The sequence below is a fragment of the Falco cherrug genome, chromosome 4, assembly GCF_023634085.1.
Source record: "Falco cherrug isolate bFalChe1 chromosome 4, bFalChe1.pri, whole genome shotgun sequence".
Classification (NCBI taxonomy): Eukaryota; Metazoa; Chordata; class Aves; order Falconiformes; family Falconidae; genus Falco; species Falco cherrug.
The window spans coordinates 43800937-43822259 of NC_073700.1; the positions used below are offsets into that span (position 1 = coordinate 43800937).

At 37.8% G+C, this 21323-nt stretch overlaps 1 protein-coding gene across 8 annotated transcripts in view; it reads right to left on the reverse strand.

Annotated features, from left to right (window-relative positions):
• Nucleotides 1-21323, reverse strand: part of MRTFB (myocardin related transcription factor B) — an 85386-nt gene that overhangs the window by 31735 nt on the left and 32328 nt on the right. For 6 of the 8 annotated variants that reach the window (XR_008732157.1, XM_055709865.1, XM_055709869.1 and 3 more), the window contains one exon: nucleotides 1054-1119. Coding sequence is in view for 7 of the 8 variants with exons in the window: in XM_055709865.1 (XP_055565840.1) it covers nucleotides 1054-1119 (66 nt within the window). In the remaining variant the exon portion in view is untranslated. Of the gene's footprint in view, nucleotides 1-1053; nucleotides 1120-15781; nucleotides 16190-21323 lie in introns of those variants that run through there. The other 2 variants (XM_055709867.1, XM_055709866.1) reach the window with 2 other exon arrangements.

A 21323-nucleotide genomic window follows, 5' to 3' on the forward strand; every position in this document is an offset into this window, starting at 1 on the left:
GACATACAAGCGTAACAAATATCCAAATTCTTGCTTGTCAAAGCAGTATGATCTGCAATTAAATTCCAGAGGTAGAAGAGAGTTACAGATAAAAATGGTTTACTGAAGAACCGGCAACTTCTTGCATAGCTCTCAAGGATGGTCAGTAGCCAGGCCAAAGAATCAGAAGCTCAGTGTTACAGAACCCTGAAATCATAAATACACCTCCGGCTGTATTTATGAACTTGGTGATGTTGCTGCCTGTGAGACACTTCATGCTAAGGTGATCAGCAGCATCTTAACTCTTCCAAAGACAGCATCTGAAGGCACTCATTTAACTTTTACCATTATATAATCTTTGTTTTGGAAAAGAATGCAAAACTCTTACAAAACAACTTGGACCACTTGCCAGATGTGTCAAGGAACTTCCAGCAATTGGAGAAGACGTCCCAAAACCAAAATAATTTTCTAAAGAAACCAAAAAACCAAAGCCTCTTCCCATATTGTTGGAAAGGCATTCATACTCAGAAGGAACGGCCTAGGCACAGAAGCTAGGTCTTACATTAGGTCATACGACGCAGCGTACAGCGCCCAGCCTAATCCACTGCCTCATGTCCTCTAACATCACAGCTTGCAAGATTTGACACAGAAGACACATCTGTTGGGGCCTAAGTCACAACTTTGATGTGTCCTTTGTTTCTGTTTGGCAACCCTTGCCATCCTACTCTTCAAAGACCGCTGGCTTTGTTATTGATGTCCACTCATTTATACAATCAAATTTATTTCAGTTAAGATTAATGATAATTTAAAGAGAGAAAAATAAAAGGAGAATCAGACTTGTCTGCAAATCCTCGTGTTTTCATCACAATGGCTATTTTAACTGGAACTTTAGGTAAGGATGATGAATTTACTTCATGCTCATTTAGATTACCAAGAAGATCTCACAATTTTTTTCAAATGATAATTTTTTTTTAATGATTCTCACAGAAATGTTTGGTTTTATTATTTTGTATATTCAGTTCATAATTAATACAGCAAAGTAAAACAAATTACTAGAAATAATGTAAGTCTTACGTGGCATGATGCCCTGGTCCACCAGCTGTTCTCGTGTCCGTCTTTGTTGTAGCCTCAGCTGAAGTACTGACGAAAGAAAACAAATAATTTGGTTCATATGTAAGCATACTATCCCGCTGAAAGTACAAAAAAAAAAGTAGTATCCAAAGGATACAAAGTATTTCAGCTTCAGAAATATTTTTCCTATATTTATTTATTTATTTATTATATATTTATTCCCGACAGTAACCTCAAAGGCACCTATCATTAAGGATCAACTGCTGTTAACGTAGTTTGGAGTGGTTACTTCCAGTCCCTAGTTATACTGGTTTGCTGCATTTTGGTCACACCTGATAAAGGGACTGTATTTCATGCACACATCCACTTTTCCCATCAGCTAGGCCTCATAAGAGGTTATCAAGTATACCTCTAAATCTAGGATTATTTTTTTTACTCCCCTTGTAAAACTACTCTTAGATAACAGATTCACGAAAACATAGTGAGGTATGCTTTTATACCATAAACTGCAACACATGATTATATATAGCCTTCTCACACATCATAAACCAATCTTACATGACTGCACTATGCTGAAATAGAAATTAGGTTTGCAGAGCATTTTAAAAGAAAAGCTGTATGTGTTTGGTTGATCCTTTTTCCTTAAGGATTTTTTTTAAAAAAATATAAAGGCTTATTGTACATTTAAAATAAATCTTTCTGAAACGTAAGAAACTGAAGAGAAGCCAGATTTTACCTGGCTTATTCAAAAACACCCAAAAAGTGATACAATCAGGAACAGACCTTAACCTCTCTCTGAACATCAGAAAATGTTTTCCTGACTGAGATATGTGCTATTGTAATTATTTCAAGGATCAAACAAATCCACTACTGCCAAATCTGGGAAAATGGTTTACAGTTTCAGAGGTAACTTCTTATGTTTCATTACATTTAATAAAGCGTACGAAGGTTCTCATCTTACTGTAAGAATAACCAACGTGACACACGTGAAATACCATACCAGGAACTGCACAAAACCTGGGGGAGGGCATAGGCATAAAGGCCTCATACTTTCAAAGATTAAGGCTTTTTTCTAAATGTTCCCAGGACAAAAAAAGGAGAAAACCAGTAACAATTTGTTTCTTCTATTGTCCCCTTCCCCTCGTTTCTGTAATTGTCATAGTGCGTCATTATTGTTTAGACACATATAGCCATTACCCTAATGGGAAAATTTATCTGTTGAACAAAAGGTGGTCAAGATGCCTGGTCAAGAAAAAAAACATTAAAGATTTAATATTTGCATTCTTAAATTCAGCCTTGACAGCTTATTATGGATGTATGATTATGACATGCTGTTCCCATTGTATTTCACAAGGAAGCAAAACAAACTAATGCATTGTCCAAAACATCAAAATGAATGTAATTTCTAAAAAATTAGGCTAAGGACAAACTTCATTGTTTTCAGAATTTAAAAGGAACCAGCTTATTTCCTGTTCTACAGTACAGGAAGGATACTCTTCTGGCTAAAGCATTAAGACCGGGAATAGCAAGTCCTGAAAACAAGTACATTATTTTAATGTGTCACACAAACATCGAGAATTTCAATACAAACTTTTCATGGCTGTGGCATGGCAGTTCTGTTCAGAGTATACAGTATTATTACACAGGAATTACAAAGGACAGAGATGGCAGAATGCAAAAGTAACAAGAAAATGTAAACTGATGGAAAATCATCCTAAATGTACTGAGTTCCCCTGGAAATGTGAAAATACCTGCTTTAAGTAATGAATTGAATTTTCCAAGTAATATTAAATGACTGTAAAGTTAACCGAAGACTTATTTTATAATAGCTTGGATTTATTTTTGGTCTTCCTCAATTTCACATGGCTCCAGGTAAGCAGTGATGTGATCTCTTCTTAAAATACCTCTTACTAGAAGATGCATAATTACGCCACCTGAAGTCTTGAACCAACTCAAATGGTGCTGTGGCATATTCCTTTCAGCAGCAGGTTGCGTTTGGCATACGGTGTAGCACAGCTACGTACTCCCGGTAAGCTGAGAGCACGGCTAGAGAAAGTTCAAACCTTTCTGCAGAAAAAAATGTGGGTTTCTTAGTCCCATTAGTCTAGTCTGCCCCCAAAAATGCAGGTAAGTGTGTGCAAACACACATTTATGCAACTGTACATCCAAAATCCACACGCTTTATACAAGTAAGTGTGAATTAAGAAAGAGAGTGTATTGGGTCAGGACTGAGCCCATTCCAACAGAAAACTTCAAGAAATGCACATTTCAATGGAAATGCACTTTAAGCACATGATATAATGTCATGATATTAAGCCTCTATCCCTGGGGATACCGCTAAGAATCTTCTACTGCACTAGCGCAAAGCACTGAGAAATTCCCTAACTGGCGTGATGTTTACAGCAAAGTAAAAAACTCTGCTATGTTCTTGGTTTGGATTCTCTTCCTTACAATGGTAAAATCAAGAAAGCGCAGTTAGTCTTAAAACTAAACGCGTGATCCCTTTAAAAATCTTTAATAAGTTTTACCCATCCAAATGATGTAAGAGACAATTTATAAACAACATGGCAAGACCACTGTATTTCAGACCCAATATTTTTGGTCCTGAGTAGATTAAAACTTGTCTGTCTTCTGTTCTTCGCTCAAACTATGCTTCCTTTTACACAATTAGGAAGCCGTGCAAAGCTTTCAAAAGCATGTCCTGTTCTGGGAAGGAATCTTATCCATGTATACAGCTCTATTTGGTCCAAATTTACACCATACTTAAATTTGGCTTTCTTGGAACACTAAACCCACTACAAATGTGTCTACCAAATCTTTTACCTAGTTACAAGTCAATTTTAAACATATGCCTCTATTTCAGGGCTCAAGGCCTTAAAGAAAAGTGACCTGCTCCAACATCAGTTACGTCCAGGGTACAGCTGATACACATCATCGGGCACAGTAAGTAAATCAGAGTTCGTATTTTTTCCAACTCCATTACCTGGAACACAGTGGATCCACAAAGTAGTGCTGGTAATATTACAACAGGTGCAGGCACTGATGTGAGTAATCTACCGACATACGATAGGCAAGTCATCTATGAAGAAAAAAATGCATCTGTGGTACATGATATTTCTGATTTCTAATGTGTTTTTCCCTCAGACTTCCTTTTTTACTGAGCTTTATCATAACATCCATTTTGTAGGTGCAGTGGCTCAGCTATGACTACCTAAGCATTGCTAATACGGTGCTTTCAAATGTTAGTAAACAGATGTGGGAAAGTTAAGCACCTTTGAAATTGACCTTCATGCTATAGAATGATCAAACTGTTTTGCACAGTACATAACAATTTCAAATCCCTCACTAATTCACCAATTTGGACAGCTGGCTAAATCATAAAACTATTTTGTAGAAAGTGCATACACCATCTATTTCACAAAACCTGCTATGGACCACAGATACTTGTTCTTCATCTTATCACTATTTAAAATTCTAAAGTAGTATCACTGTAATCTCAAACGTGATATGCAAAGTCTTTGTGCAGGGAAAGGATAGCTGAACTAATCAGAAATTATAAGAAATTTGTTATTTATTATTTACAGATCTGGCTTTCACAGAACCAGATATTGATGTGACTCTTAAGACCAAGGCTCTTCATCTTTCACATGAAAATGATCAGACTTCCATTCAGCGTTCCACTACATCAAGACAGACAATGCTCACTGTTAGGTCTACAGTTGGATTGGATGGTCTGAAAATATCCTACCAGTTCAGCATTTAGCAATTATTGCATTTTAAGTTTTCATTGGCAAGTTTGTGGGAGGAAAAAATCAGAAAGGTCTCACCCTGCACTTTGCCAATACAAGTAAACTCAATAACTACTCCAACGCTTCTAAATATATATTCCCCTGTGTTCTCCTAAAACATACTTCAAAAAGAGTCTACCCAAGGTATATTCAGCTGCTGAAATTTCTCTTTGAGAAAAACAAACCAACCAAATCATCCCACGAACAAAAACCCTCAAAAACCCCAGTGTAGCAAAGTTTCTGTGTCAAGGTCCTGTTTTGAGCCCTCTTTCAACAGCCGTACTAACACGGCAGCATCAGGAATGTACCACGCGTGCGCCCAAAGAGGAAGACACTCTGGACACTGCGATCGCGCTGGTACAGACATCGCTGAGTGAGATGCAGTTCCTGCAGCTCCCTGCTTGTGCCATCCGGTGTGATGTGCATCAGAAAGGGGAAAGGCTGTGCCTCCCTCTGGCATCACACTCGCACATGACCCTGCCCCCTGCAAAAACATACCCCAGTGCATGTGTTACTTATATTTATAGCTGATGCAGTTTCTGTCCGTTCCTAAAATTTAATGCTGCTTGGCCATGGCCATGATGTGTGGCATTCGCCCAACAAATGGGGCAGGGAGACCAGAATAAATCTATTCACCAAAAAAAACATTGGTAAGAATGCAGGTAGCTTCTCTTATTTTCCAACTGCTTTCAACTAATTCTTTAGTGAACATTAATTCCAAATGTAGGCGATGGGAAGCCCTGCTAGATGACTTTGAATGTACTGAATCTGTGATGTGTGGCTTCAGTCATGATCAGGTATTTGGCTTCAGCTTTGCAGAAAGAGTAAAAAACCTGACCCATATCCTACACAACGTATAGTCTTACAAGAGAATATACAGTGGAGTATAGCAGAAGGATAAGAAGAACAGTAAGAACATACCTGCACATAAACCACGTGTGCCGAGATGTGAAGCTTTAGCATTTTTTAGCAAACACATAACAATTACTGTCTCTCACAACACTACCTGCCTACCCATCCATTTGTTAACCTACACTGGGCATCACAAAGCAAATACGGGATGATTGTGAAGCTGTCCCATGTGTACTGGACAAGTCATAAAAACTGTGAGAGGACTGAAAAACCTGAGAGATACAGAAGATATGAAATATGCAGTTGTTCAGTTATTAAATAAATATCAGGAACTTATATATTACATAGTAAAGAAAGGCCAGCCTGTAGCATGACTAATAGGGAAGCACTGCAGGGAGAACACTAAGGAAGAGATGACTCATAGAAAGATGTTATAAGAAGATAACCATTGAAGATTTTAACTTGACGAGAGCAAGGAGGTTAAACAGAAACAAAGTTGGATGAAAACCAGATGTTTGCTTTTGCAAACAACTCCAAAATTAAGGTTAAAAAAAAGACTGGTGTCTGATTTTTTGTTTAAATAAAATCTAAGCAGTTGAATGCATTATTAAAGAAAAGAAAGTTACTAAATAGAAAGTAATTGTGAATAAAAAACCTAAATTTATTAGTTTTAAAGCTGAAAAGCTGAAAAAAACCTTTGCTTTGCCAAAGTAAACAGATCAAGGAAAAAGCTACTATTTATATCTCAATAAAAGACATAAGGACCTACAATACTTTTAAGCCCCCCCAGTGAGAAAAAGTAAAAAGCAGAGACGTTTCTAAGGAAGAAATGGTTAAATCTGTACATGAGTTGCATAGCTACATCTAGTCAATGAGGATATTTGGCTTACAGGTCTGCGTGTGAGAACAGATGGTCATACTAGTCAGTAATGACCTGTATATTGTCACTGTAGTTAGGTGGGCTAAGCTCTACAACTGAGCAGGAACAGGTCACAGGCAGGCTTGTATCTTTCTACTAAAGATGAACCTGAAGTGAGTATAAAGGAATGGAATAAGAGCGAGGTTAGTGAAAAGCTCAGAAAGAAATGGGGACCCACAAAAAGCAGCTCAAAGAACAGCCAGAAAAGATATGGAGGATGGGAGTCATGGAAACTAAATCAAGTTTTCAATAAGGAAAATGTGATGAAATTATCTTCAAAGACAGGAACGAACAATGTGAGGATGAAGCACAGCTTTGCACTTTTGCCCAAGAATTGCTGATTTATTTCAGTGAGAAACTCTCCTTAGAACAGAATGCAGGTTAGTTTAAATCCAATGGCATTAAATGTAATACAGACTTTGTTTACCATAGATACAGAAATCCATATAGCAAGAGATTTATAGAACAGTCAGTAACACACGAAGACATAAATCTAATAAGGATGGATGAGACAGGAGGACACAGCTTCCAAAACCCATAAAAACCACTGAAGCATTAGGCAAAGTTATTATACTGTACTATTTATTCTGGTTTTTTGGGGTGGTTTTTTGGGGGTAGTTTTTCCCCCCCCCTTTACAACAAAGAACCGTTTACAGACAAACCAGTGTGGAATCTGGGGAAGGAAGAATTCAACAAGACCTGTGGTACTAGCAAAACAAAGTTCCTCATGGGGTGGTACTTACTTATACACTGTATTTAACAGATTATTCTTATCAGGGTAAATCCATTCAGCTTGTTGCTTGATAGTTTACCTCTCACTTTTTCACTTTTCAATTCAGGCAGTTACCTGCATAACATCTAAAATCATACAAGATGGTCTCCAAAACAACAGGGCCAGAACTCACAAAGATTTAGGTATGTTAATACACCATTAGCACCAGTAATACCGCTCCCCATGTTTAAAGTGTGTGTGCAAAAGAAGGGCTATGCTAACACCACTGAGGAAATCTGCTAAAAGATGGCACAAATATTTTGCACCTCACATTATCTGGCAGGAACACCTCTTCACACCACTGCAACTCTTAAGAAATTGTCTTTGAGCTGCTTCTGAATAAAAGCCATGCACAGAGAGGTCAGTCAAACTCCTGTTTTGAATGAGGGGGGTGGGGTGGTGGGTTTTTTTATTTTCAAGACAGCGTATGATTTTAAGATTAACACTTTAACACCAGCTGAAAAGATTCCAAAATTTCCATGTGTTTTCTTCAGGCAATAAAACTATCATTAAGTCTTAGATAGCTTACTCAATACGGACAAAACCAAAAAGCATAATCCCTCCTCACAGTAAGAACATCTGGTTATCTGACTCTCATAATGTCAGTAGAAGTCTTCTGACTTCACTGGAGGTACAGATTTTTCACCACCTGAAAAACCGAGTGCCAGAGGCTGGTGTTCCCACTCTTACATACTTTCTTCCAGTGTTAGCATACCAGGGAACCAATGCTTCTATGTGCAAGGGAATGGAGATAACGGGACAAAAAGGAGAGGTTATCTGTTAACCAATGCACTTTATTATTTCAAAACATATTTCTATACAGCAGCAAATTATTTAAAAAGTTAACGGCCTGTTTTCAAACAGCAAGTACTGTTCAGGTTCACACACGCTATGCCCCAAAAGGGCATACAGATTAACAGTAGCCAAACCAAGCAGATGCTCAATAGTTTGCTGAAGCGCTGTGCTGATCTGAATGCAAGAAAGCTGGCACAAATAGGCACTTAAGCCAGTACACAACACGTTCTGTGTAAGACCCTTTGAAAGGTAAGAAATGCAGCGCAGTCCAGTCAGGTCTTACTCAGTGTGAAAAGCAGAATAAGTGAAAATAAAGTGTATTATTAAATCACTTTGGACAAGCAGCTATTATCAAAGCAGAGCAAGTGATTTCTGTTACAAATCTGTAATTTGTATCCTGTGGAAAAGATGTCTAAAGTAGTAGTATATAATCACAAGCACTGGAATGTAAAGAGGCCAAAAATAAATTGATAGTTGTCCTGCAGGAACAATGCTATCTGCACTGATTGACAAGCTTTCACCACTGCTTCTTGTCTTGAAAAAAACCAGAACGGTGTGTGCAAAGTTCCAGCACTAATAATTCCACGTCTAACAGTTACATATTCCATTAGAAGTTAAATTTTATCTTTTTACAGAAGGTACTATGAAACAGCAAATAACTGTTGCCATTTAAAAATTACACAGATGAAACAGACACTAAACCATCAAGAAGGGGTCCCCTGGACAGCATACAGTTCTTTCAAATGACAGCAAGAAGAAAAATAATGCATCCAGACTCTTTTTATGTTCTGTATGTAATTATCTCATCATTTCTTTCAAAGTTAAAATCCAGTGGATATTAGCTATTTAAGCCCTTAAAACTGCAAGTAAAAATGGGAAAATATAATGTCCAACATTCCTGCGTACTCCCTTGGAAATTTCCAAGAGCAGTAGAAACTCCAGTGGAGCTGCTATGCTGGCTGCCATGGAAACAGACAGTGCTGGAAACAGGGCCGTTTCCTTTAAATTAGAAGCTGTTACACAGAAAGCCTCCATTTCTTTCTGCCAGCTTAAAACAGCTTTTCTGCAGCCAAGGTCTCTAACATGTTGAGGTTGAAACACAGAGCAGCAGACGTTAACAGCAGACACTCGAGTTGCAATGAAGCACTGCTGCAGGAGATGAACTACTCTATCCTATCCTTGATCTGAATTTATCACTATTTGGCATTGGGAGTATAACATTAATACAAGTATATCAACAGCAGGGTGGCAGTGAAGTAGAGGAGAACATTTTATCAGGCGGTAGGTGGACCACGCAAGTGATCTAAGCATTGGCTTTGTATCAGAATTCTGGACCAACCTCACAACACAGGGCAACAGTTACAGAATTGCAGAAATTTAATATCAAGCACTTAACTCTGTGCCTCTTTCAGCTGTTACCCTCGCACCTCCAAACGCCATCTGCTTGGAATTAAAAGTTTATATGGCATTTTGTAAACAGCATAATTTACACTAAGTTAATTTTTCAGAGACTGATGTTCTGCTTTCTCTCTAGCTGTGATTGTTTCTCCCTCAACTCTATATGGGGCGTTGTACTCTATTTGTACTTCATTAAATGCTTTATTGAGACAAAAAGAGTTAATCTTTTCAACTGATAGGTGTTCTGTGAACAAACCTAAAAATTTAATAAACTGAATGTTTTGTATAATAAGGAAAGTGCAGGTGATGTGCAAGGCACACATTTCAGGAAGGTTATGAAATATGGTAACTAGTTTTCACCTGGCATTACTTATTCCACGTGTCAAAGTCAGAAATTTGGTAATATTGTGTTCTTTTCATTCATATGGCATGTCAAAGAAGGAAGGAAGGAGAAGGAAAAGCCATGAAAATACTCATCTACCTGTAAATTCTTGGAAGTGATTCTAAGTAAGTTGTACAGCATTTTAAAGATTGAATGCATTTAAAATTTTGGTACTCACCTCCCATCAGCCCCATGTTACATGCTCTCTATTTTAAAACTCAAGTAATTCAGCATTAACAAAAATCAGACATCATCTAAACAGGAGTTAATATGTTATACTGGGTTCAGTCTTCAAAATTTTCATGTATGCCAGGGTATCATTTTTTTAAAAAAATATTTTACTTATTTCTGTAAAAAAACCCTTACCTTAGTTTTACATATGTTAATTTTTTTTTCCATTATTGTGTATGTTATTTTTCTGCTAAGACTGTATCCTAAATAAGAAAAGTGAAACAGCCTCTGATGCATACTCATTTTAAGCAATTATTCAGTCATACTTTCGTTCTGGCTTACAAATGTTCTGGATAAATGTAAAACACGTGAGTGGAGACTACGGAGGGCCGTTGCATATAATCCCTTCAGGATTCTGGAGGGAAACCCTGTAGGACCTCCAAATCTTTTAAATTATACCACTACAATTTAAAGCTTTTCTCTGTAAGCCAGTAATGATGTGCATGTAACTGCTTCCAGAATTATCATCATCATACTGAAAGCAGAAATTTAAAAGCTAGATGGGAAAGATAGCTGAATATAAACTTAACATTTAAAACAAAATATAAAGCATAACAGTATCATCAGCTGGAAAGCTTGAATGACTAGGATATAGGACAATGTCTATTGTTTCTAAGCAACAGGTTCCATAGCAATAGGATACAAGCCAGAACATATACAAGTCTCCAAACAAATTATGGGAATGTCTACTGGGATCTACACACATCTATGTGTGAGAAGCAAAATCTACACTTTTCACAGTTCTGTTTATATCTTTAAAATGAGAAAAACCACCACCATCTTGAGCGGAAAGTCTGAATAAACTAAAGCTTCCATTTCAAGTATTCTGTAAAATGGCATACTTTAAGTATATTATCAGTAATTACACTTTCTACATCTGCAAGTATTCCTCTGCTTAGTATAATCTTCTGATTTTTTTAAAAATAATTTGCATTTCCTCAAATGCTGCCATCACCCAAGAAGCGTTCTGTCAAGGGACTCATGAAACTTGGGTTTAAATTCCACATCTACTACAGACTTGCTTTGTGATAATCTGGAGCATATTACATTGGATGATGATAGATGACTTCCAGCCAAGCTCTCTCAGGAAGGTATACCTCCATTTTCCATGCTTTTCCTAGGCACAGTAGAGCCAGTAAACAACATGCATACCCAAGCAGATCCTCCAACTCATGAGATTACACATGAATTCAAAACACTGAGGAAGGTGGATTTATACAAGGTGCCTGACTGCAAATTGGGGTGTAAGCAGTGGCATTGTGTCAACTCTGCTATGCAGACAACATCTGATTTCTGCAGATGCTCGCTCAGTGGATTAGTCAGATTGCTTACAGTGCCATCGGAGCTGCTGCATTAAGGACTTAAAGGCTGAAGTACCTAACTTTTGTTGGATGCCATGTGAAAGGAAGAAACCTCCAGCATCGCAACAAGACAGTGGTTTCAGAGTGTGGTTTCATAAGTTAGTATGATCTAAGACAGGATTACTGGTGCACAGACAATGATCTCTTCCTCCAATCCCAGATGCTTCAGTTGCATCTACACTGGCAAAGCACATCTGGCTGAAAACTAATGCTATTGAAATAAATAGTCTTCAGTAATACCTGTTCACTGACCCTACTCGCTTCAGGGCTGCACAGTCACTAATGCCAACACAATAAAGAGGCTGGCAGTAGGCACGGTATGGCTGGATGAGACCTGCACCCACTTTTGACAACAGGAACAATACTCTTTTTCCAGTATTTTTCTCATTACCTGTGTCTCAAGAAACATACCTGGTAGACTGCCACTGCCACTAAACACCGTATAACAAAACTTAAAGCTTTAAAACCCAAAACCAACAAACAAAGAAACCTCAACAAACCACCAAACGCCAAACCCTGCAAACCAACAGTAAAATCTTTAAGCCTAACATGCCGCTGCAGGAGAGCGGTAGAGGTCAGGAGTATCACCAACACGCAACATGCCAGCAATACCAGGAAATCTGCTACAAAACACAATTCTCTTACAATATTAATTGCAAAGGAGGAAGGGAAGAAATACTTCCTGACCCAATCTGGCAATCTATTAACCAGACAGCGTGAAGACACTTCCAGCAAGCACCTGAGAAATCCCTGTGTTTCACTCATTCCACCCTGTATCCTGTTTCTAGCACTTGCCAGTCTCTAGCTCCTCACAAAAGAGTACAATTAAAAAGCAATTCAAATCCAGGAAAGAAATTATCTTTCAACATGGAAAGAAAATTTCCTTTCTGGTTAGTTGTTTTCCTTACACTAACCTGCAGGCAACCGATAACTTTGCAGCTCAGATTAATATATAAAAAATACAGTGCAAACAAACTGGGATCCAATCTCCTTTTAAATCCCACCTGAGATAGCACCATACTGATTTGTTTCACCAGTTTAATACTGTGTCTTCAAGAGTTCTGCATGGTCATATACTCTTGCAGGAGCTCATCAATCTTTGTATTAAAATAATATAGGGTACAAGGCAAGACTCCCTAAATTCACTCCACTCCTCAGTTTAGAACGTTTCTAATCTGCAGCCTAAATATATTCCTAACTCCTAACATATACATTGTTGATGATAGTGACTCGTTCTTACTAAGTGTTTGCACAGTGATGTCCTGATTTCATTTAAGGCTTTTCACTTGAATTAGAAGTCAATGGTACAGGAAATTCTGGAAAAGCTCGTTTTGTTAGCACTGTATTGTTAGCCTCAGAGACAAAAAGTATTTCTGTTCCTTATGCATACAAAAGGTAATTTCAATAAAACAGACAAGATGAAGCAATGTTTTCACAGAACAGACAATATGTAACAATAACATATGAGTTGTTTACTAGAAAGTAGGGTAATTAAGAGGATTTCCTCCTGTGCTATAGGATGCTATAACGTGTATCTTCCAAGAGCAAAGAAAAAAACCAAAACATCCTTATAATCTAACCTTCCAGTGCCTTTAGTGTTAATTTGCTGAGGACAGGGTTGGGATTTGTGTTTCCATCAAAAGTCTCTTTTCTTACCAAGAAATATTAAGTACAAAAAAACCTGCACCTAACAATTCTCATAAGGTACTCACTGCTGAAATAAGCACACTGCTTATCTATCAAACCTGCACCAAACAGATTATGAAGCAAAGGCTGTAGAATCTTCTGAATTACCTGACCTCTACATACTTCATCTGGGTTTGCCAACATAATTACATTTTTAATTTTTTGCAGTTTCAACCATTCACAGATAGTATTCATAAGTTTTTGTGTCCTAATAAAAAAGGGTTGATGATTCAGATGCCAAAACTAGTCACATCATCATTTTAATTAAAAGACAAAGAAGGGGGGGGGGGGAGGGCCAAAGATACAGAATGCCACAAGCTAATTTAGGATATACTCATCTGTAAAATAAGAAGTGTTTTAATGTTAAAGTGTTATTTAAATAGGATGAAAATGACAACTGCAATTGAATTTTTATAAATCTACAAAATACCTGAACTACATATTTCATAATATTTTACTTTTTTTTTTTTACAATTTACATAATTACAAACTGAAAAGGTAAAGTCTTAGTCTCTCTAGATATAAATCAAGCAGATTTTCAATGTTTTCAGTAATACATTCTGTATACTACAAGAAAGAAAATGCACTGCCCCCCCCGGCTTTAGAAAGAGGAAACGCTGGAAGAGGAGATCCTGTAGTCATTCATAACACTCAAAAAGAGGTTCATTATTTTAATTATTCAGTTTTCAAACTTAGGAGAGATAAAAGGATAAGCAATATTCACTGGGGAAAAGTGAAAAGGGAGAAAAGGTACTAAAACAGAGAAAAGTATGCAAAAGATAGTGATTGTGGAAAACTATTATATCTTCTTTCATGCTCTGAATATTAATTTAAACTCTAAAATATTCATGAATTTAGACTGCAAGTGTCCCATAACTGCAGGTTTTTTGCTGCTCTGACAGACCATCATTGTACATTCTTTCATCCACTTTCTACATAACTGACATATTCAAACGAGACTGAAGATAATGATCACGTTTACTTATTAGCCCACCTACACTATCCACCATGCTAGTTTTTTCATGTCTTTCTCCCCTTTATTTCTTGGTAACTTAGTGTGTGGGTTGTTACTCCTCTGTCCCTCTCAACTTCCTTGCCTTCTTTCTTTGTTCCTGTTGCCCCAGAGAGTTCAGAGGCAGCAGCGGCAGGTTTAGCTGGGCTTGTTCAGAGTTGCAAGGCAAACACCAAGAAAAAGCAGCCACTGCTGACCCTTTCTCTTCAATCGCTGCCTTTCAGTCAGTACTTTCCTGCTGTAAAGGAAGCAGGACTGTTATGCTGTCAGCCACAGCTACAGGCATCACACTCAAATTCTTACTATCTATCTTTTCAATCAATAAGAAAGCTTTACTATCAGTACATTATACAAAAATCAGTGTTTTCTCTAGCCCAAACTTAGAGACAGGTAAAGGGTTTTCTTAAACTGTCAGTTACTGAATTCCATAATGAATATGGGCTATCTTTTTGCTATTTTAAACATTATTAAGGTCCAAATTTTAAAACAAACAAAACCTCAAAATAAACCCAGCATTTTAAATTCTGAGAAAGGCATGATTTCACGTAGAAAGCAGTCTTGCCACAACACCAAGTAAGAAATCTCTGAATCACCAGACAATCCAGAGATATCTGGAGTAAAACCCAAGGAATTTTGTCTACCGCAAATACAGGTTTTTTCTGATAAAGCAGTTGGAGTTTGAGCCTTGAGCTGCAGAGCCTGGCATATTAGCGTACACCTGCTAACAAACTGTTCTTGCAGGTCTGGCAGCTGACCTCAAGAGCTCTCTGTCTTCTCCTCCTTAACACAGGCCAGCTAGAAGCATACCTCCAGCTCGATGGGGTAAGGCAACTTCCATGTCTCAGTATTATTGCCGCAGCCTAAACTATGTTAAATGCATCTGGTATAGTACCATTTGTCAGCTTTAAATAACGCTCCAAATATCCTCAGACTATTGCTAGTTTACAAACAAAGCTTGTGCATAATATCAATTTAATGCACAGTCTAAACCCGGTCATTTAAGGAGACAATGTAATTTTAAAAGCGTACATCTGGAAAGCAGAGTCATTTAAAGTATGAGAGGAGAAGGGAATTCTAGAGAAAGACAGTAGCTGAGAGAAGCACTGTTGGAAATGAGGTGGTATTAAATGTCTAAAACTAAAGGTTTCTGGGGTCTTATTTTTAGTAGTGTCACACTTAATGACATTTATTTCACTATATTTATTTCAGTAGTGACATTGAAGCATTTTGTGCAATATTTACAGGGGAATTTCAGAGTACTTCATGAATTCAGCACCAAGTGCTAATCTGAAAAAGAGTACTTAATCTTACCTCATTTTTCTTCACACTAATATTTCTATCAAGCTATCTTCATCATTATTTTTATAGTCTCAAGTAAATTCTAAATTTAGCTTTTAGAAATTTGTTAAAGAGGGAAAACAATACCTCATTTAATGTACAAAAATTCTTCCTAACATACAGCATTACACCACAAATCCTGGTGAACTGAACGGCCCAGTACTTCCACATTTGCTGTCCCCCAGCCAGCGACTGACCTTCCTTGAGACTTTTCTGGCTGTTCACCTCAAGGCATTCCTTCTCCTTCAGTGGCTTAACATCTCCTGCAGGTAAAATCTCGGTAAAGCCCTGTTGCTGCTTCTTGGAGCTATCGATCATGATGAGAATCCTTTCGAATAGCAACATCCAGCATAGGAAAAAAAATATATTAATTTGTCTCCAAGCAGTACACTGCTGTCCCGATCACTGCCTCTAGCTCCCTTCTCCTAAGGAATTAGCAACTGTGCCTCTATACAGCCGAAAGCAGCCATCATCCTTCACTTTCGAGGCTGACCTGTAGTACGCTCAGCCTGCTTTGGAGCCCGTAACTCGCTCAGACAGCAGGCGCAGAGCATGTGAAGCACAACTCCCAACTCCCACCTCCTTTCCCAGACAACCACTCCCCCTTTTCCTTTAGTTACGCTTGCTTCCTCTGCACATTTGTGTTTCAATATGCAGCTTGATGGTCAATCATCTGACAAAGAATGAGTCAAGCAGTTAAAAATAAATCCAGCAGTTGCTGAAGGAGCAGCATTCGCTGATACCCAAGACAAACCACTGCTGAGGACTTTCTCCCTTTTCCCCCTTCCTCCTCCCTTCCCCCGCCACTCTGAACACTGCTGCAGGCAGCAGAAATACTTTATCTTTGCCTGGCTGGCACATTCATTACTCATTTAGTTTCACCAGTAAACAACGCTGTACACTGGCACTTCAAAAAGTTATGCTGAGGAACCTTCCCACCCGCCCCAGCCCTAGGTCTTGTTTCAGAGGTGTTTATCTAGCAGAGGGAAGTGGCAAACCAGTGATTATTTCCATGTTGTTTCCTTGCAGTGTAAGACAGATTCTGTTCCTTGTCGTAAATACATAAACCCCAAGTATTTTATTATTTTCCTTTTTGCATTGCAGTTACACATCTCATTATTCCCAGCAGTTTTAAGAGCATTTCCTCCCACAGCTTCTGATCTGCCATTCTCTCCGGCATATCCCACTTAGCTTACATGAGTCATCAACTTCACTGTCGGCCTGGAAGATCTGGGGGAAATGAATCCTCTCCAACCTGGCATTGGCCGTGAGGGAACAGCACACTAGTTCGCGTTTCATGTACTTTGAGAAAATAAACTATACATAGTTTTAAGTAGTCACTACATGTCAACAAGTAACTCTAGCAGGCGCATTTTCCCTTTGGCCTAAAAATACTATTACACATAATTTCTGCACCCCTGTATCAGCCTGAAATTACAAAGGAGATTCCTACTCAGAAAAACTGTTCACTTTTATGGCAGCAGATCTGAAAATATCTATATACAATAACAAATATCTGATGCAGAATTTTAAAAAGTGGAAACAAGAAAAAAAAAATCATTTTGCCTCTTCATATCTTTCTACAAGATACTGATTCAATACCAACTTTTCACCTTAAAGGTGCACTCCTGGGCAAGCAACTGATAGCATGGTGTGTGGGGCTGGGTGACACAGTCAGCAGGACTTGAAAGCCTCTCCCTGTCTTCCTGCTGCTGGGAGACAGGAGACCTAGGTCTACAGAGAACTGCCGATTCAAAGGAGACGTGAGCTTGCAGGGCTGCATCAACTACTTGATATCTAAGGGGCTGAAAATACAGGCAGAAGAAAAACTCTTGCAGAACAAATTAATTGAGGCAGCTCTCCCACCCTAAAGATTTGTTTGCATATAATTTGTATTAAAAAATTATCAGCTTAATTACATTTTGCTTAAATATGAATTACAGACTATTCCAATACATCTGCTTCTGCAGTGATTTTTACTGACACAAGAAAAAAAATCACTGTCGAAGAATCCCTTCATAAATCAAATTAACTTCCTCACTGCCTGCAACTGCAACACTTACTGTGCGTAAGAAACAAAATTACTGCTGCGAAACTCCACTGATTCAGAAAACACAAAATAATCCAGGTATACAGAATACAAACACATACTGCTTAAGAAACCTATACAAAAATCTGACACAGCCAATAAATAGCATTTCACACAATTATGAATATACCAGATTTTAACTCTACATTTTTCTTGTGCCAGCAGAGAGATTAACAGTTTAGATGGATTAATAATATTCTAACAGTATAACAATATGTAACAGCAGAAATTGTTTTATGGGAAGTGTACAGTGCACTTCACATGTTTCCTGAAAAATGGGTACTTTGGTCTAAAGCAATTTCAAAATAATTCAGAGAACAGAGTATTTTGAAATTTAAAAAGTCAGCATACTAATAAAGAATTGTGCAATTAAAAGACACAAGGAGTAATAAATTTTCTTTCAAATTTCATCATTCTGAAGGTAGTTCTGTGCTTTCCTGTCTGTTTACAGTGCTTTATGTAAGAATGTCCAGTGCTTAAAGTGAACACTGGATCACAGTAGTAGCAGCTGGGTAACAGCAGTTCAAGCCTTCATGAACATTTCCCACCTGCTCAGAAAGATGAGCTGCTTCAGGAGCATGGAGTTCCTGCAATCCACTCCTCTTTTTCAAGGGTACCCACTCCACAGCAGAATTTACAGAAATGAACAGGCTTATGCTTCAGCCCCTTGGAGTTAAGCCTAATAATTTGCTTCAAATTCACCTCCCAGTTCAATACAACCTAACATGCAGATAAATATTTTACAACACCTTTAAGAAGTCTGATGGAAGTCTTAAAAGTATTTTGCAACTAACTTTATCAAGCAAAGCAGGAATCACAGAATTGTGGGCAATAAGCATGATGAAATTCTTGTGCAGATTAGGAGAGACGAATGGTCAAAAGGATGCTGCATAGTTTCCATGTAACCAACTACTGGCCAATAAATGCTATACAATACTGAATAGCTGGAGTGGGGGCAGACAGAATAACTGAAGAGGAAGAAAAGATACACCTTGGAAGAAGAAAACAGGTTTTGTTCAGATCCAGTTAGACTGTGAATATTGAGAATGCCTGGATATTCCGCCCAGAGAACAGTTTCTCTTCAGTCCCTGCATGAAGAATGTCCTCCCATGTCACAAAAAAACCCAACCCAAAAAAACCCTCATATTCCAACACAGTCTTGTCTTCCCTGCATTCCTGAATACACATGAATCCAAGCTCAACTGATCATTTGGATAGGCTGGTTACTTGCATGATCAACAATATCGTTTTGCTATTTTTTGTGATAAGGCTTCAAAAAAAGAAAAAAAATCAACCCCATGTCTCAACACGTCTAATAGAAAAGTCTAAATTCTTTACAGAAGTCTAAAATATCTAAAAGATAATTTCACAGGCATCTGGGGGCATCTCCCAACTGCCAGCTCAGTAGCTGTAGTTGCAGCACTGTAACATGGGAAAAGTGAATGTTTTTATGAGTGACTTTCTCACATTCCTATGAACTGTACTAGAAGGAACAGAAACACTGGTAGCTGGTTAGCAAGTTCAAGTACTAAATTTGCCTGCTAACTAACAATACTCGGTTATTCAAAAGGTGTCTTCCAAACACAAGCAGGTCCCATGTGAATCAAGGCAAAGTGCCTCCACATGGTCCCCAGGGAGCCAATCCACCTGCCATTTAAGAGCTCCCTTTTCCCTGCTAAATGAAATAAATTCATAACTCTCCTAAAATGTTTCACCTAAAGCACCATACATACTTCTCATATTGACTTACCCACTTTCAGATGTGATAGTATTTTTTTTAAGCTCTTGCAAAAGAGCAGAAGCCCTGTCATCAGCTACCAACACCATGTCCATACTTTAAACACAGTTCCTATGTTTAGATAGTATATCTGTCTTGAAGGTCGTAGTTTTGACAGATAAAACCTGCTTTGTACAGCAGTTGCTTTCACTGTTGGTTTTAAAGGATGCTAATTCCACATTTATCTTAAAAGAACTGTGAACGACTTAAAGGGTGGGAAACTTAATACTTTCCCATTCAAATTACATAGCAACCTGTTTCTTCTTTGACTACTCTCTAAAGCTTTTTCTTTATTTTAACAGTTAAAACAGTAAATAGAACACAATCCATGACATATAAAATATATATAAAAAAAAATCTTGGGTTTTTTCAACTCCACTTGGTTTAAAATGCTTTTGTGTTCGGTTTCCACAAGGCAGCTGGAATTTGGATTGTCATTTGAAATTGATGGCATCGTTAAAAAACCGGCCAAAAATTTTTTTCAAATTGCTATTTTTTCATCCTGTCTTTCTGCTGCTGGCTGTGTGCTTAAATACAGAAGATTTCATAATAAAGGAAGCAGAACTACTCATTCCCGAAGTAAACATTGAATGTATAACCCCTCTGATGTGAACAAGTACCTGTTTTCAAAGAGCTATTTTTAACAGTACAAATAGCTACATGACACTGAGGGTTGCACAGGAACTTATCATGAGCTAGAAACAAAAACTGTGGCTGAAAAACTAGTTTCTGTCAAACAACAAACCCTAAGTATAGCGAAAAGAAATCTTAAGCAGTCCATGTTGTATTCCTCAATTACAGGTTTAAACCCAATTACACACAGCATCAGCGTATCAAAACCAGAAGCTGAAGTAAAAGATACACAACAAGGGTTTTGGTTCAATAAAAATTAAATCTGGTGGAATTTAAACCATCTTCAGAGGGTAGAAGCACCTCTTCATTTTAATTTCAATCTATTTAAGTTGTATACTATACAAATGGGTGAAATGAAAAACAGAGGCTTCAGAATGGGACATCCCTGTTAAGTCGTATAAACCAGAATCCAGTAACATCTCATTAAATGCAATGTATTGGCCAAGTTTTTCATGAACATGTTTGCTTTTATTCTAAGGTAATCAATGTTTTTTCTTTCCATCTTCCTGCAACACAGACTTCCAAATGTTCTGCCAACCTGCAGCCCACAGAAAAAGCATTATTTAGAAAGAGAAAAGTGCCTAATAGATTACTTGCCAAAATTACCATGTACAGGAGGGAACAACACCGCAACACTGTACCCTCCACAGTGCCTGCTTGTCTGCCACTCAGAATAGGCCACTTATCTTTCTAAGTATCAGCGATCTGGTGAGTGAGATCACTAACTGTGATCAACTTCACAACCACATTAAACGTGAGGTAACTAAGCAACAATTGCTTTAACAGTACATTCCAACTCTTCACATCATATGGAGCTCAATCCTTTGCAAGGCCATTAAAAAAAAAACCAAACAACAAGAAAAAAACCCCACCACCCAACAGACGAATTTGAACTCTAGACAAAAAAAATAAAAAGAATAGCCTTAGATATTGAATATATTTCACTACCACAAGGTTTTAAAGTAGGGGAGGAAGAAAAGCTTCATTACTCAAACACTTCATTCACCTTGGCTTTAGGCACACCTTGATGAATTTCGAGGTCTTTTATATTGTGTTAAGACTATCCAGTTCTTGATCATGATACAATGATTTCTTCACATAGGAAAATTGTGCTCTGACTACACAAACTAAAACATTCATTTAAATAACCCCTGTTATAATTTAATCTATTACTTCTTTAAATAGCACGAACGGTACCTCAAACTGTTAACTTAAGGGGTTTTGTTTGCTCCCCCTCTCC